Genomic DNA, 17693 nt, shown 5'->3' with positions numbered 1-17693 from the left:
TCTGCTTATAAAATTAATAGAGGTTTATCACATGTATAGGTATACAGATACTTCTTTTTCACAATAATCCAGTTCCTTATGAATATTCTGTTAAAACAGGACAACTCATTTAATTTCATGATTTGGACAAGAACCTGATAATGTGGTTGTGCTGACCTTGTATAAACAAACCATATAATACCTCTAAAAAGAACATTAAGCAGAAACTCTTAGCAAATTTACTGATAGTTAATTTTTGTTTTCTCAACTTAATCTGGGCTGAAGTCTGTGGCAGAGGTTTGATGTGCCATACCATCTCTTTGAATTCTTAATGCTAATCTTGCCCCTAAGGCTGTAGATACTAAACTTTTAGAGAAGACATCTGGTTCATTGGCAGAGTTTAGTAACTGTTGCGTTGCCTTTTTTGCATCTACTATTTTGTTAAAGATCAAAGGTTAAATTATAGAAGACACTTTTTTTTTTGTTCCTTTGTGTTTTTAGCTTTATCTTTAAATGAAGTTCTACTTATACATAAGGAATGCCTTCCAATACATAATAGTCTAAATGGACAAAAGTCAAGTTTTTAAATGAACATTAAATTAGAACTCATTCTAGAAAAAAATAATACAATACACAGTTGCTAATCTGCAACTTGTACATTTTATGTTGTTTTCAAGAATACAGAACCCAAAATTTAAATTGTGTAACATCCAGAATAAGCATCTGACTGTTTGGCAGAATATTTATCCAATTATATTTGTGGGTTTGAAATCTTTTCAGAAGCCATCACATGGTTCGGGGTTCTTTAGGACTGTCTGGATTACATTCAATGCTGAAATTTGATCTTAGAAATTTGAGCACTGAAAAATATCTGGGTTCCAATCAATTGATAGTTATACAAATTTGAAATGTGCATAGTATTTTGTTACAATGAGATCTTCAGATCCACTATCTTCAAGATTGTAACATCAGGGGGAAAAAATGATATTTTGATGATAAATATATAGTCTTACAGGAAAAACAATTGTTACTCTTGTGGTATTTTTTGTAACATATGCTTCTGTGGAATACAGTTAATTCTGAATTATGGGCTGAGAATGAGACACTGGGGCCAAAACATTATGAAATGCGAAAGTACAACTATAGCACTGTGACATTTCTGTTTATATCCCAAATGTACCCATGATAAGAATATCTGACACCTCTTAAAACTGTTAAATTAGACTGGTACAGCTAGAAAGACAATGTTGTCAGAGTGATTACAGCTGTGAATGGGTTATTCTATTCTTATCTTGTAAGCGCTGGGGATTACACATGGAAATGTCACAGCCTTACTGCTTGCATTTCACAGTCTTACTGTTTACAGTGTTGTCAGGAACTAGATATATAGGTAGACCTTTCTGCCAGTAAAGAATCATAAATTTATGCCTTTAATAAAACTTGCCAGAAAGTGTTTACTTTTCTTATTAAAAAAAGATGCTCATAACAGTAAGTTTTGTAAATATTTCTTCACTCAGATGATAGATAGACTTTGCTTAATGTCCACTCATTCAGGGACCGTTTGACGTTACGATGATGCTGAACAAGAAGGACTTACAACAATTATTTGTAATTGTAGTCCTCACGGTCTTTCCACAGTCACATAATTGTGATTTGTGCACTTGGCAAGCAGTTGGCAGTTGTAACATTGCGGTCCCGCCATCGTGTGATCTCCATTTGCGACCTTAACTGCCAGCTTCCAACAAGCAAAGTCAGTGGAGAAGGTGGCAGGAGATTGCAAATGGCGATAATTTGTGGAATGCTGTGTCCGTGCGGGATTCATCTAGAAATGGCAACCAGAATTATGGTTGTAAGTTGGCACAGTCACATGAAGTTTCACCTTACAATTGTGTGAGTGGCACAGTTTCCGATCTCAGTTACCATTGGTAACATCAATTTTACTGTGAACTTTATTAGAATTCTATGATGTCTTGTATCTATTTAACCCTGTTTATAACAATGTCTGATAGAACGACTTGTTTCTGCTCTTTATACATGTGTGTGAAGTAGCATTGGAGTACTTTTGAAGGAAAACAATTGTTTGCATGGTTGCTGTTGTTTTCCTTTTACAAGGCAGCACTGGAAGGTTGCCACTGAGGGGAATGAAAATATCATGTTCATGCATGGATTATCACCAGTATACTCAATTTAATGGTTTTTCCAGTGCACACTCTTGATAAATATGAAAATGCAAGACAAATCTATAATGCAAACTTACAATTTAATCTCTTAAATACAAAGTGCAATCTGTTCAAAAGTTAGTACGATACCATCTGTTTAAGATTTCAGCAGATGAACTTCAGTCCTATCCTTTTCTTAATGAAGACTTGACTTCAGTGCAGCTTGGCTTTCAAAAAGAGATGATAATTGTTTAAAAGATCAGCATCAGTGGTGAGCCATGACAGCTAAGGGGGAATAGAAAAAGCATTTTGCTGAATATTAGTCAAGGCTAAAAACAAGTCATAATTGAACAGGATTCCTGACTGGTTGCAATAAATTGCTGACCTGTTCATCCTTTTCTGATCCAGCAAAACATGCTTGATTTCTGGCAATATTTGGAAAAGTCTATTTTCTTGGCTGGATTTTTTGGATGTGGCTTATCAGTATCTGAGAGGGCTGAGAAGAAATGACTGACCAAAGGTACTTAGATGGCAGGGGAGAGGGGGCAAGAATTCAAGGTCTTTAAGCAGGCCGTAATGGTCATAATTGCAGTGTGAAAACTAGTCATAAGTCATTTTTTTCAGTACTGTCGTAACTTTGAATGGTCATTGAACTAATGGTTGTAAATCAGGACCACTTGTACTTGGGACTGTCCCTGAAGACCATTAGAAAGCTACAGCTCATCCTGTTAGTCCTACAAGGTAGACCAGACTAAAAAAAAAAGCCATATCAATCTAAAACTACTTTTTTTAGAACATCTATAGAACATTTTGCAAGTCTGAGTGTGCTCCCCACCACCCCCGCACTTTATCTTCATACAAATTAGGGAGGTACCTGTCTGAGACATTTACTCAAATTCGACTCTTGGAATGATCTCAAGGCCAGGCTATCTGAACGTTACCTGAGCAGTTATTCCTTTTGGCCCTCAAAATCATTCTGTGTGCTCCTTTGCAGGTCCATAATGGTGCAGTGTGGGCAATGAAGGTGGCACTGTGTTATTCACACACTGCCCTGCTGCTCCACAGGCTGCACTGCTTCCCACTTGACTTCTATGTCTGGTTATGATATACAAGGCCTGTCATGGGTAGAGCGTGGCTGTCTGAGAGATTACTTAGATTCAGGTATCTGTGGACATCCCTAGACAGCGGGGGGGGGTGTCCACTCTGGCCTCATCAATTAAAGAATGTCATCTTGCAGGGCTCAGAAACTCTGTTTCCCTCTGGAGTGATCTCTCCCAGGGATTCATGTAGCACACACCCTTACGTTGTTCAGGAAACTATTGAAGAACCAGTTATATAGGCCTTGAGGAGAGGGGGATTATGGAACTTTTTTTTTGTTTGCTTGCTTTTATTTGTTTTTATTACTTTACTCTTCTGTTCTACGGGAGTCCAGTGATCTATGAATTAAATAAAGTTATGAAAACTGACAGACAACTAAAATACCTTTATAATAGGGCGAAAGAAAAGGAGTGCATTTGGCACTAAAAGCTGGTGGCTGCTACCTCAGTGACCTCTCCACACTTAAAAGGGTTGGACTGAAACTGTCCAACTGGTAGAGCAGCTGCCAGCCTTATGGCCCTTCTGTACCCTTTCCCTGTTGTACATTGGTAAAATGCAACCAGGAAATGCTAGGTAAACTGTAGCTTGATTGGCCCAACTCCACTTGCCTGCATCTACAATGGCATTGCCTGGCTGACCACACTCAGGACATACCACTGCACCTATAGAAGGCGAGTTTAACCTCACCTTTGCTTTATCAAGGATGTCTCTGTGTTCATAATTGGCCATCTTAATCCACTTTGACCCACCCATCTGAGGGGAAAATATGGGTAAACAGAAGAGAATGGAGGACTGGAGCAGAAGAAATAGAAGTGTCATATGGCCAGCTTTAGTAGTACCAACTGCTACTGCTTTAAGCTTATTGAAATATCCAGCTGCCAGGACAAGAGTGACAACAAGCAAGAGCAACCCTGTTTGAAAGACTGCTAGAAATTCAATTTAAATGGTCAGCATCCCTCTTGCTTAGAGCTCACTTAGAGTTGGGTTGGTATAACCTTGCCTTGTTTGTACCAGCTGTGAAGTGGGGTTGCTACCACAGCTGGTACAAACAAGGCAAGGTTATACCAACCCCCACAATAGGCAAGTAACACTAATAGGAAGCAGGGATTGAACTTGCATTACCATTGGAGAACTTAAAGGGGCAGAAAATGTTAAGAGCCCGAGGATTATTACTTGGATATTAATCCTATTCAAATTATCCAGAATAAACTGTACTTACAACAGACAGCGGAGAAAAGGAGGCTACAAGCTTGTATTGGGGACATCTTGAAACATAATAAAGATCTTTAAAGTATCCACTCCTACAGCCATAATGAAAAGAACCCATTCACAGTAATTACCCTTGGCATTAATTGGACCTCTGGGAACAAGGGATAATTTAACTGCAGATAGCTTTCTCCATCTCAAAGATATGGGCATTTCATAACAACCTTTTCTTCTACTTTATCTGCTGTGGATAACTGAGCATCCAGTAGTCAGAAAGCCCTTATCAAGTCTGTGACATGGTAAACCATAAATGAGTGCTTATAAAGCCATAATGTGGCTAAGCCAGAAACAAACAAAAAAGATCATGTTTTAAAGTATCTCATTAAGTCATTATGTGGAATGTTTTTGTTGGTATGTTGGATAATCATAGCTATTGCTATTCTGTTAACTATGTTTTAGCATGTAGTATGTACAACCTCTGACTCTTCCACCTATACCGATTTGATTCAATGTTTGCGTGTTTCACAGAATTCACACAATAGAGTATGTAAGTAAATAAAAGTATTAATTATATACAATAGTGGCCAAAATTGTGGAAACCTTTTGGGAAAAGTGTATTTTTGAGGTTTGATGGCTAATAACTCCACTTTTTTGAGAGTACTATAAAATTATATATCAATGGAAAGATAATTTAATCAAGAATGGTTGTTCAGTTATCTATATTCTATGAAAAGTTATACCCAAATAACCAGAAAAAGGAAGCACAACTTGCTTAGGTTGGTATCAGGTAGCTTTCCTTCATCTTATTGTAGCCAATGAGCATGAATGTTTAGACAGCCAATCAGGTGTCATCTTATTTTGGCAATGAGCCAATCAGATCACAGTTGGATTCAGTTATTGATGTCATGTATTAAAGCTGAAAGGAGGACATTTGTCAAGTGTGTTATATGATCGCTATCAAGTTGGTTGGGGTTTTTTTGTGTTCTTTCATTTAATGAGCTTGTAAAACGTAATAAAATTAAAATAATGGTGCAAAGAGTTGACTGGTCACCCAGAAAGCGATGTAAAATAGTATTATTAAGTGAACAAACCTACAGTTATAAAGAAATTAGAAGAAAAATTGGTGGAAACCTAACCAAAGGTGGCATTTCTAAGTTTTTGAAGAGGTATAAGGTGACTCAGTCACTACAAAACTACACTGATAATAGCAGGAAAAGGTGCACAACAGCAAGTGATGATAGAAGAATTAAGAGACTGTGCCTATGTGACAGAAGAAAATCATCTGGGTGTATACAAGATGAAATGGCACAATGCAATATGAAGTTGAGTGTAAGGACTGTTCGGCTTAGACTGCAGGAATTTGGCCTAAAATCTAGAATTCCACCAAAAAAAGCCACTTTTATCTCTCAAACAAAGGTTGAAAAGCATTACAATCTTGATTAAATTATCTTTCTATTGATATATAACTTTATGGTACTACTCCCCCCCAAAATGGTGTTATTGGCCATCAAACCTCAAAAATACACTTTTCGCAAAAGGTTTCCACAATTTTGGCCACTACTTTAAGATGCAGTAGTGCTCCTGTGCATTCAGACATACTATATTATGCATAAGTCTCATTTAGATTAAAAGTGCATTACTGTGAGTATGCATGAGGAAAAAAATTCTCCACCAACTGATATAGTAGTTATTTCTGCCAAAATAAACTGTCAGGAAGAACGTTGCAGCCACACGTGTGATTCACATAGCAGCTTCCATACTGGGTTCATAATTATCCAGGTTCTTCAATGCAGGTGTCTTGTTTGGAGGGCCCAGCCAATGGTTCATATTTGCCAAAAGAGAGGCTGAGCTGACTGGACTTGAGTTTCATTTTCTGTCTGAGCTGAAGTTGAGACGTGATTGCTAACCTCAGGAATAGACATCCACAAAAATTTGGAAGAAGCACACTTTCTACTGGAAATGTTTTGTTGTTGTTGTTCCTGTTAAGTCAAGTGGTACTTTTGTCATTGTCTTCTTTCTGAGCCTTCTGCAGCAGCCTGGGAATTCCCAAGGGCTCTCCCCTTCCAGTAGCAATCAACTACACTCTAATAACTTTTTCAAGATTACCTACTGTATGTGTTTCCACTTTCTGTGACTTTGAACCAGGGCCGGATTTAGATGAAAAGAGGCCCTAGGCTATTCCACTTATGAGGCCCTTTCACCTATAGTGAAAGTGTAATTTTAATTTTGCTAACAATTTGAATGTAGGCCCCTCTTGATCTTGAGGCCCCCTCTTGATCTTGAGGCCCTAGGCTGAAGCCTAGTTAGCCTATAGGAAAATCCGGCCCTGCTTTGAACCAGTGGTGGGGTGCTACCGGTTCTCCCCGGTTCTTGCGAACCGGTAGTGGAAATTTTGAGTAGTTCGGAGAACAGTAAATACCACCTCTGACTGGCCCCGCCCCCAATCTATTCGCTGCCTCCCGAGTCCCAGCTGATCAGCTAAAAGGAAAAAATCAGGGCTCACTTGACAAAGAAGAGGGGGGAAAAAATAAGACACCTTAGCTTTAAATTGAAAAGCCAAGAAGCCTCCCAACTGATCAGCTAGAACTGATCCACTCCTTGTAAACCGCTCAGTGGCGGTAGATTGTTAATTGAGGCCAAGCTGCCTGAAAGCAGTTTCCAATGCTCTCGGTGGTGGTAGAGCGGCAAAAAACAGTTTAACTCTTGCCGCGGCGCTTCAAAGAGCTGCCCTACAACTGATCAGCAGTAAAAGGCAGTGTAGTGGTACGCTCCAAAAACAAATAGGTAGACCGGTACGGCTCACAAGCAGTTTAAAAGCCTGATAGACCAGTACCTCTGCTAAATCATAAAGAATTATTTGTCACATGACCATCAAACCATTCCCACAAAATAAGCCACGCCCACAGAACCGGTAGTAAAAAAATTTAGAAGCCACCTCTGCTTTGAACCATAAACTTGGCATTTAAGATTTAAGCCTCGGGCTGATCTCACCTTCTACAGTATAACCAGATAGAAGCATTTTAAAACTGTTTTTATAATTGTAAATTGTAAAGTAGAATTCAAATCAGATTCAATGTTCTTTTGCTCTATCACAGAGAAGAATTTCATTCAAACTTGTCTTCATGCTTTATTATATGCTAGATAAGTCGATGCCAATTATTTTTAGACTTATTTTCTGTTCAGAATATCATTGGGCAAATAACTCTTGCCAATTTTATTTTTTCACATAATTCTCAATTCACAGTGGTGACAGGACTATTAAATAAATTGAAAGTATACATGGAACTTAAATGTTGCTCTTTTTGAAATGCAGCACAGAAGTTCTTTTTGTCCAAAACAGATTGTTTTCTTGGAAAAGTGTTTAAAACGATCTTGTTTTACTGTCACTTGTGGTTTCTTTGAATATTTGGCTTGTGAAACATAGAGTTATGGAAATCTAAATAGTATAACTTTGTAGTCACAAAATATAATTTATTTCCCAACGCAGGGAATTTTTATATGTGGGAACAACTATGAATTAGATGCTTTCCAGGTAATCTCAGAGTTCAGGTCAGTTCATTTGAGAGCAAGCATGTCTTAGGATATTTTGAACCAAAGTTACTTAGAGCTGTAAGGATTTTTAGGATATGAACTGAACCCAGAAATATCAGCAGCCTATGCAGTTGGGGCGGGGGGGGGGAATGGAGTCTTGGGATTCCATCCTATTTGGCCCTTCTGCTTCAACATCCTATTTAGCAGAAGCTTAGGAAGTTTTTCCAAGAAAAGGAAAAGAAAGTTCCTCCCTTGAAAAAAAGATGGACAGATTGGAAAGACATTTATGGCATAAATTTTACCTGTTTGTTTTTCATCAGTTTTGAAAAATGGGAATTGTTAAAGCCTGTTCTTGAAAAGCTTTAAAAATTGGAATAAATTCTGAAACATACTCTTCCTGGAGTGTTACTATCACAACTAATATATTTATTGAATCAGAATGTTCCAGTAAACATTTTTTTTCTTGTTGGAAACATTTGTAAAGGTATCTAAAAAAACACCCACTTTTTCATGGAATATTGCCTGATGCACCAATCCATGAGTTGTGGCAAAAATTGCTTCATGAGCCTTGTTGGTTGCTGAGTCTGCCACCGTCTGCTTTCCTTCAAAAACATCAGATGCACTGCGTGACATGCCACATGGAGCCAGCACTGATCTTCATGCGTATGGCTCTTCAGTGGTCTGCACATAAGGTTGGGACTAGCAGGATGATTAAAAGTTGTTTTCCTCTGAGAGTGATTTGAAAATATATTGTTTCGCTTCTCAGTTTCTGAGTGGTGTATTTCACTCATCATCTTTGTTACAGGCTGGGGGATATGTCATCTGTAAACCAGAAAGTAGCCTTTTCCATCATGGATCCCTCCAGATGTTTGGGTTTATAATACCCATCCATCAATCCCAGGCTGCCCTAGAGAGAAAGATAGGAAATATGGCTGGTTTCAGCACACACTGCTCCATATTTCTTGTTTTGTTACTTTTATATTATCAACAAATAAGAAAATAAGAAAACACAGATCCATTATTGAATATTCTGCTTCTAAGGGCTGGCAAATAAGCATAGGAGTCCAGGGAAGAAAGAGCAACCCAGATCATTAACCCTTTTCCCATGCCCTTTTCCTAATGAAAATTGCTTCTCTCCAGAGCTACTGTTTTCCCAGCTCTGTTTCCAGAGAGACTTTGGGTGTAATCAGCCTGCATGTACACATTTCTGTAATAGGACAAATAACAGATTTAAGGGGTAATTATGCTCAGGAAATGGATCAGGGAGTAGAAGCATTTTCCCCTCCTCCAGTGCCACTGAATCAGCCTCCATGTCCCTTGCCAACGTTATAGACATTATTAGATTGTCCTCTGTGTCCAGTTTAGCTCTCAGCTACCTTACTTGAAAGAAATACACTACGACAGCCAAGTCTTGCCCTCGTCAGAGCCTAGATCAGAAATTACAGGCTTCCGTATCAACCATTTTGACAGCCAGCAGTTTTTGGTAAAGCATCTTTTCTAATGGAATTCAGTAGACTGAAAGAGATTGAAAGAGTTGGCATCTTCATGTTTTTTATACTATTTACTGTTAATGTGATTTTTATATTTTTTATATATCTCTGGGGGGTGTTTTATTTGTGACTTTTTATCTGTTTGTTGTGTACTGTGCAAGTTTCCTTTGCGAAATGAGAGGCTATATAAATTTGATTAATAATTATTAAATAACAAACATTTTATACCATATTTTACTTGCTGTACTTCTGTTAAGGTTATTGTTGTTGTGTTACCAACCAGCAGAGTGGATTGCACAGAGAAACGTTGCTGAGAGCAATGAATAAGAGATAAGCAAACTGGTTTATCAAAAGCTTACTTTATAGTAGAAAAACAGTCTCATAGTCTTTAAACAAATTCCAAGTCTTTGCCAGTAAATCAGTCCAGTAGTTACAGAATCTTCTTACTCAACAAACAGTAGTTGGTTAGAATAACAAACTCACTCTGGTTCACAAACCACGATGGTTGCAGATCCATCCAATGATACTTAGCAGATAACTCCTCTCAATGATAGCTTATCATCAACAGCAGCATCATAGCAGCAACCTCTCAACAGCATATCATAGCAGCAACTGAACACGTTGCAGAAGCTTTGCTTAAATATTCTTACAACCAGTAATTATGTGATTACAGCATGACTCAGCATTAAAGCCACATAATACATATACAGATAAAGTAACAGTACACTTATATTGCCTGGACAACATAGTTAGGCTCAAACCATATCCTAACAACTTCACTGTTCCTTATTCCTCTGTATATTTTGAGGATCAAAGAAGAGCAAGCTTTGCTTTTTATTATAGTTGCAGAAACATTTCCCCCTCTCAGCAATGATTTACAGTGTGAATTATAGCCCTATGAGTGGCATTGTGAAGCAGTGCAAGCCTGATTGATGCTGATAGGCTTTGAAGATTACCTGAAGATCCTTATTTTCAATATTCTTAAGTTTCATTTTAGTCCTCAAATTATGACTACAATTGAGATCAGGATTTCCATCGTTAAGCCGGATGGTTGTTAAATGAGTAGCGCTCAATTTTATGATTATTATTTTTTTTTTGCCACAGTTGTTAAGCAAATCGTTGTAGCTGTTAAGTGAATCATGCAGTCTTTAAACAAATCCAGCTTTCCCTATTGATTTTGCTTGCCGGAAGCTAGCTGGGACAGTCAAAAATGGCAATCATGTGACCTTAGGATGCTGCAACCATTGTAAATAACATGCCGGATGCCAAGCAACCGAAGTTTGATTACATGACTCTGGGGATTCTGCATTGGTTGTTAGTCTGATGACTGGTTATAAGTGACCTTTTTCAGTGTTATTGTAACTTTGAATGGTCACTAAACGAATGGTTGTAAGTCAAAGATTCCCTGTAGTTACATGGTTTGGCTTGTTTTCCTGTTGAATTATTCTGATTAACCCAAGTTGTCTTACTCTGTTTTTCTCCTGCACAGAGGGAAGACATGTTCCTCCTTTATCATTGATCTAATGCAGGTTTATTAATTGCTACATGCATCTTAGTTAATGTACAACTCTTGGTAGAATGTATTTGGCACATTAATGGACAAGCTGAATTTGGTGGACGGTGGTATGGCTGATGAATAATCTTATAGGCAGGCGATGTCTCCTAAAACTGGAAAGGTTGTCCGTCTGAAAGCTGCTTTTCCCCAATCTATCTTCTGTGAACTGAAAAACAACCCTCTAGTTGTCAGGCTTTGAAATGCAGCTGTTCCTTTTGACAGGCTTCTTTTTCAAAAAGTCTAGCGTTGATATTGTTGTTTGGAAGCACTGCACCATCTAAACAAAGCCATATATTTTATTTGTTAAGTCAAGTGAAAAATGTGTCTGCCCTTCTCCAGTTCGTTGGCAGGAACTGAGCAAACATCAATTCTGCTTTGCTTTTCTTCCTGGAAATCGCTTCAGTAATTGTGAGAAAAATCTTTGATTGGCAAGCCTGCAAATATAAATCCTGTATTAAAAGAATAATAGTGGTTTATTAACTGGCTGCAACAAAAGCCTAATTGCTTTAAAGCCAATAGTGCTTAATTCCAGTATTCTTGTTGGGATGGCAGCCCATTCTGGAGGTTTAGGAATAAGTTCATAGTGGCAAGACCTGTTGGTGTGCACTGTGGAAATACTGCTGTGTTTTCATCTTGATAGCTCTAACCACAAAGTAGCAGCTAAAGACAACTGACTTACATTAGGCAAAAACTTCTAAAAGTGGGTGCTTTATAAACTGCTGTCTAGCATTACATCAAGACCTCTTGGGATAAGAGAGACAAAACCACAACATGTTTGCACTCCCAGTAAGAGGTTTATAATCCAGGAAAAAATCTATCCATCAAGAATAGAATCAGATAGACACATTTGTTTTTCTAATATCAGTTTGGACCATAATACAGATTCCTTACAAAAGTTCACACTCTATTTTCTAAGCATCTTCCTTTGCAATTAATAAGAATTAGCAATGAGCTAAAAGCGTGAAGTACAGGTAGTCCTCAACTTACAACAGCTCATTTAATGACCATTTGAAGTTACAACGGCACTGAAAAAAGTGATGCATGACCATTTTTTTCACACTGATGACAGTTACAACATCCTTATAGTCATATTCAGATGCTTGGCAACTGACCGATCTTTATGACAATTGCATAAAGAATCCTGGATTCGTCTGATTGCCTTTTGCAACCTTCTGACAAGCAAAGTCGGTGAGGAAGCCAGATTCGTTTAACAACCATATTACTAACTTAACAACTGCAGTGATTCACTTAATAACTGTGGCCAAAAAAAATTATAAAATGAGGCAAAATTCACTTGACAACTGTCTTACTTAGAAATTTTGGGGTCAGTTGTGGTCATTTGTGCAGTGTGGGGAGAGGGAGGATAGCAGACCTAATTACTATTGCCTGTAAGAGCAGATGGCTTGAGAGAACAGCAACAAGACAAGCAATCATCCAATGGAGTTAGAGAAGCCAGTGGGAGCTCCTAGATATTTTTGACAAAGACAAAATGGAAGTGTAGGCCTGACTCTCATGACATCTGGAATTTCCTCCTTGAGGAAGCCCGGAAAGTCACGATTGCATTCCCATCCAAAAAATTAGCCAAACGTTTCTACTGTAGCAGGTAGTTGGAGGGCAGGACAGATTTAATTTTAAACTGACTGGTTTTATTGCTCTGCTGTTTAGTGTTGCCCTGTAGATTTATTAGGCTGCTATTTTAAATTAATTGTTACGCATTTATTGATATTTTGTGACCATTTAAAATTGGATTTTAATTGTTTTGTAATTTAATATTGTAGAATGCCCTAAGGGGCCCGTTCAGGCAGTGTAGCAGGATATAAGAATAATAAATGTGCTAGTGTGCAACCCTTACTAAACTTTGGTCCAGAAAATGTGTGTTTAAATGGCTACCAATGTTATCTTCATAAACTTGTTTTACAAATTTAATTTGTAACAAAATTAAACAACAAAATATTTGACCTCCAACATGAAGGAGTCAAAGCTAATGAAATCTTAGGAAACTGCTAGAAGTCTACCAGCAAAAATCTTTTATATCAGTTGCTAGCAGTGGATGTCCAAAGTTAAATATGTTATTGTATGTGGGTGAAGCATATATTTTATCATTGGACCATGTTCCCATCTGGCACGATTCCACAGAATGCATTTTGGAATTTTGCTACCTTTGCATCTTTTTTTTAACCTTAGTCCTTCATAATCTCAAATTCCTGTTCAGTCAATGATTAACTATATGCTAAGATTATACTGAAAATGTGGAAACGTTGAAATGGAACTGTAGCCTTATAGAAGGGATAATAACTATATAATGTGCTCGTGCAAAATCTATAATGCTTTATTGACCCAAATATAAATGTACATAGTCTGTATAATGACTTCAGAATCACAACCAAGAGGAACCACCAGAATGTAAAATAGGATTATTGTGTTTAATTCAGATAGTCCACCTAATGGTCTTAATTAATTTGAATAATAAGACTATAGGAAAAGGAGTGGAAGAACCTGGGGTGGAGTCAAAAGAAGAATCAGCCAAGAGTCTCTACGGAACCAAAAATGAACTAAAGTCCAACCCCTCTTGAATTCCGCTGACCCTTACCTAACACCAAGATAGTGTTGACTGTTAGTGGGATAGATTCTTGTGCATAGGCATGATTAATAATAAATCAATCTTAATTGGAACTTCACATGTGGTCCTGATCTTTCGTGTCTGATATTAATCTATTCCACTAATGGTCAGCATTATCTTGGCGTTAGATAAGGGTCAACAAAATGTAAGAGGGGTTGGGCTTAGTCTGTTTGTGGCTATATAGAGACTCTAAGCCACTTCCTCTTTTGACTCCACCCCAGGTTCTGCCATTCCTCCTACAAAGAGTCTAGTAAACAAAATTGTCATAAAGGAAGGAAGTTGGTTGGTTGGTTGGTTGATTGATTGATTGATTGATTGATTGATTGATTGATTGATTGATTACAAGAGTACTGCTTCATATAAACAATAATGATTGTAATACTCAATTAAGGATATATATCCTGTTCAAAGATGGCCTGGATAATAATCCACACTCCATGCTGGCAATCTCCCTTCTGGATTCCTTTATCATACTAGATATGTATCTGCTCTTTAAAGATAACACAGAATCTGTCATTGGTATACAATGTGGCAGCAAAGCTGCTATCAATATCTTTTTGAGACACAATCCCAATCTTAAAATTAATGCCTATACATCACTAGTCTGACCTTTACATTTTTAGTGATGTTCAAAGTCCTTAAAGGTTTAGAATATGGATACTTATGAAAGCACCTCTTCCAGCACATAACCCTCTGAAGGTTAACAGCTGTAAAGGAAGACCCTCTTAGGGATTCCACAGTTGGGTGTGTTGTGACCCAGGCTGAGAGTAGGCTTTTGTTCCCTGGCTGTAGTGTGCCCTTCCCTTGGTAACCAAATTGGTGCTCTTATTACCTGCCTCTCAGTGCTTGGTGAAGATCTGTTTTTTGTAATAGTTTCACATTCTAGAATCCTGAGACTGATTCCATTTTTTTCTTCCTTGGATAGTTTTGTAAAATCAGGTATTTGGTAGCGTCTTTTTAGACTAAGAGATTTTATTAAAAAGCATAAGCTTTTGTGAGCTACAGCTCATCGTGTCTCTGTCATTTCACATTTTTATTTTCATTTGCTATCTTGGAGTCAGTGTTGACTCCTTGTGACTATCTAGACTAGTCCCTGCAGTTTTTCTTAGGAAGATTTTTTTGAAAATGATTTGCCATTGTCTTCTTCCTAGGGCTGAGAGAGTATGACTGGCCCAGGGTCACCCACTTGACTTTGTGTTCAAGGCAAGACTAGAACTTAAAACTCTTCTGATTTCTAGCCTGATGCCTTAACCACTACACCAAACTGGCTCTCTGATTAGACACGTTACTGTATGTTTAAAATTGTTAACATATTTTACTGTTTTATCTGGCATATTTTACAAATTGTAATTCACCATAAGTTATTTTGAAGAACATGAAAGAAAGCCAGTGTTCTAAATTAATAAAATAAGCACTGGTTTCTCAGGTTATGAAGTCTCCCTGTGGCTGATGTTCTTTTTTTTAATATATTTTACTGTGCTGTTCCTTGTGTTACCAGGATAGGGACAGAATCACAGACAGGATCTGTGCGGTCACTAAGCCAGCACCAATTTGATGGCACCTAGACCTTTATTGTGTTATTGACTCATTCTGTTTTTTAATTTGAACAGAGCAAGCTGAAAAGAGAACAAAAGGAAGGAGAAGTGACCCAAAAAGAAAAGGAAGAGATGATAGGAAAAGCAGTCCTGAGAAGAAAGAAAAGAGAAAATCAGGGAATGAGTTAGTACTGGGACAGCTGGGTAAGTTTAACTTCAAAATATACATTTGAAATCTATCAAGCCTTTAGATGATGAGGTTATAAATGCTCAAAATATTTTCTGAGAAATAAATGTTTAAGTATATTTTCATATTCATTTCACCTTTGACGCACATTCATTTTAGCCGTGCAGGGTAAATTATGAAAACCAGGAGTTGCGTTTTTTCATCAGTTTTGCATTCATACTAGTATGTGTCAAATATATAGGGCATGATATTTTGCAAACTGCAGATGGCATTCCTCTGGGCAGAGTGCTCGAGTATATAATGGCCGTTCCACTATAGATATTCTTGGATGCAGCTGTTTAATTGGGTCATTAAGGTTGTGACACAAAAACCATCACAGTTGCTGCTACGCTGGGATAGACTTCATGGTATGCAGGCATCGGTTCACTAGGGGATGTTCTCTTGCACTTGCCAGACTCTCTGCCCTACTTGACTTCATTTTTATTTGCTTTCTTTTTATGTAGTGTTATCTTTTCTTCTAAACAATGTCTCTGGATTCCACATAGCTCATCTAGGAGCCTTAGAAAATAAAAGCAGTGGACTTCTACTTTTATTTTCTGTACTTTATTTTATTTTCTACTTCTGCAAAATCAGGCTGTGCTGATTTTGGAACACCTGTATCCAGAGAAAAGAACATGGGGCATGGGAAGAACAGGCATGATTTTGTGGGGCTGATGGAAAGGGCAAACGACTATAAATGTGTGTTTCAGATTGGCCACATTCACTGTTATGGACCCAATATAGTCCAATTCTGGATGCAGTCGCACATGACTTTAAACAGAACTGGGTTGCTCCTTAAAATGGTATTGGATTGTTGGGAGAGGATGACAGATGATAGTAACAGGGACCAGAACAGAGGTGGGTTTCAACAGGTTCTGACCAGTTCTGGAGAACCGGTAGTGCAAATTTTGAATAATTCAGAGAACCGATAGTAAAAATACTGACTGGCCCCATCCCCATCTATTCTCTGCCTCCCAAGTCCCAGCTGATCGGGAGGAAATGGGGATTTTGCAGTAACCTTCCCCTGTAGTAGGGTGGGAATGGAGATTTTACAATATCCTTTCCCTGCCACACCCACCAAGCAATGCCACGCTCACCAAGCCACACCCACAGAACCAATAGTAAAAAAAAATTGAAACCCACCACTGGACCAGAACATTGTTTCCCTTGCAAAGCCCTGTCTGCTGACCCTAATCCATATTAAGGAGTACTTCTTCAAAGCGCATTGTAAGCCGCCCTGAGTCTCCGGAGAAGGGCGGCATATAAATCAAATTAAAAAAAAAAATCACTGGGAGCATATAATTCCCTTGGAAACAGTTTTACCCATTGGGAAGGCAGAAGGCAAGCCTAGCTCCAGGGAGGTACTGCTTCAAAATGCAGGGGCTATCTTAATGAGAAATTCCATTTTCTAGATTTCACTCCCTCTTCAGCTTTCTCACTGATGAAAGCAATGGGAAATTATAGCTCTAGAAAGCTTTGGCTTCCATGCTCTTGGAGAAGTGAGGGAAGAGTGTAAATATTCCCAAAGTCCTAAAAACGAGGAGGAGAATGGCAAAGCAAGCAGCGGGATGTAAACTCACCCTGCAGACAATGAATGACGTATAGGCGGAGAGTGTGTCTTATGACCTCAGTCCAAATCTTGACGCTCTATGTAAACCACTGCTTGAAAAGACTATTACACAGAAGGAAAGGTTGGCTTTACTTTGAGACATATAAGCTAGAGGGGATCCCCAACTCTGTTCTGATGTCCACTGATGGAGAACCTCATCATGGCAGATCCATTGCTGTGGATGATTTAGAGCAGGGGTGTCAAACTCGCAGTCTCATGTGATGTATCGGGACTTTTTTCCCTTTTGCTAAACCGGGCATTGGCGTGGCCAGCGTGTGATGCATCTGGCCCGCGGGCCAGGAGCTCTGGTTTAGAGAAACAGCATGTTCATAGTGATCCACGCTCTGTAGCCTCCACATTAGTCTGTGGAAATGCACAGAATTCCAGGAGCAGTTCAGAAACTTCAAATTAAAACAATCTGCCAGGCTATTAATAGAGTCCAGGTACTGCATGAGCATTTCACAACTATTACAGTGGCTTCTTGTGTATTTTTAGTTCAGTTTTACTGATGGATATCTTTAAAGCCTTCCATAGTTTGAGACCTGTTCTTCAAAGCATCATAAGAGCCACCAATATCTTTTTTAGGAACTATCTTCAGGTGGCACTACTATCTGAAGTAAAGCAAGTGGCCCATGTGGAAAGTGTTTTTTTTTTTTCTGGTAGGGTGTCCAATTTATGGGATACT

General features: G+C 38.3%; 1 protein-coding gene across 9 annotated transcripts in view; it reads left to right on the top strand.

The window, feature by feature from the left end:
- The window catches only part of JADE2 (jade family PHD finger 2), a 216999-nt gene that overhangs the window by 192553 nt on the left and 6753 nt on the right, over nucleotides 1-17693 (top strand). For all 9 annotated transcript variants that reach the window (XM_070937302.1, XM_070937296.1, XM_070937295.1 and 6 more), the window contains one exon: nucleotides 15249-15377. In XM_070937302.1, the coding sequence (XP_070793403.1) occupies nucleotides 15249-15377 (129 nt within the window). The remainder of the gene's footprint in view (nucleotides 1-15248; nucleotides 15378-17693) is intronic.

This window comes from Pituophis catenifer, unplaced genomic scaffold, assembly GCF_029215685.1.
Source record: "Pituophis catenifer annectens isolate HBS135680 unplaced genomic scaffold, rPitCat1.0.hap2 SCAF_2, whole genome shotgun sequence".
In the NCBI taxonomy this organism is placed as follows: Eukaryota; Metazoa; Chordata; class Lepidosauria; order Squamata; family Colubridae; genus Pituophis; species Pituophis catenifer.
Note: the sequence above shows the minus strand (reverse complement) of the source record. Positions and strands in the feature narration are given on the sequence as shown.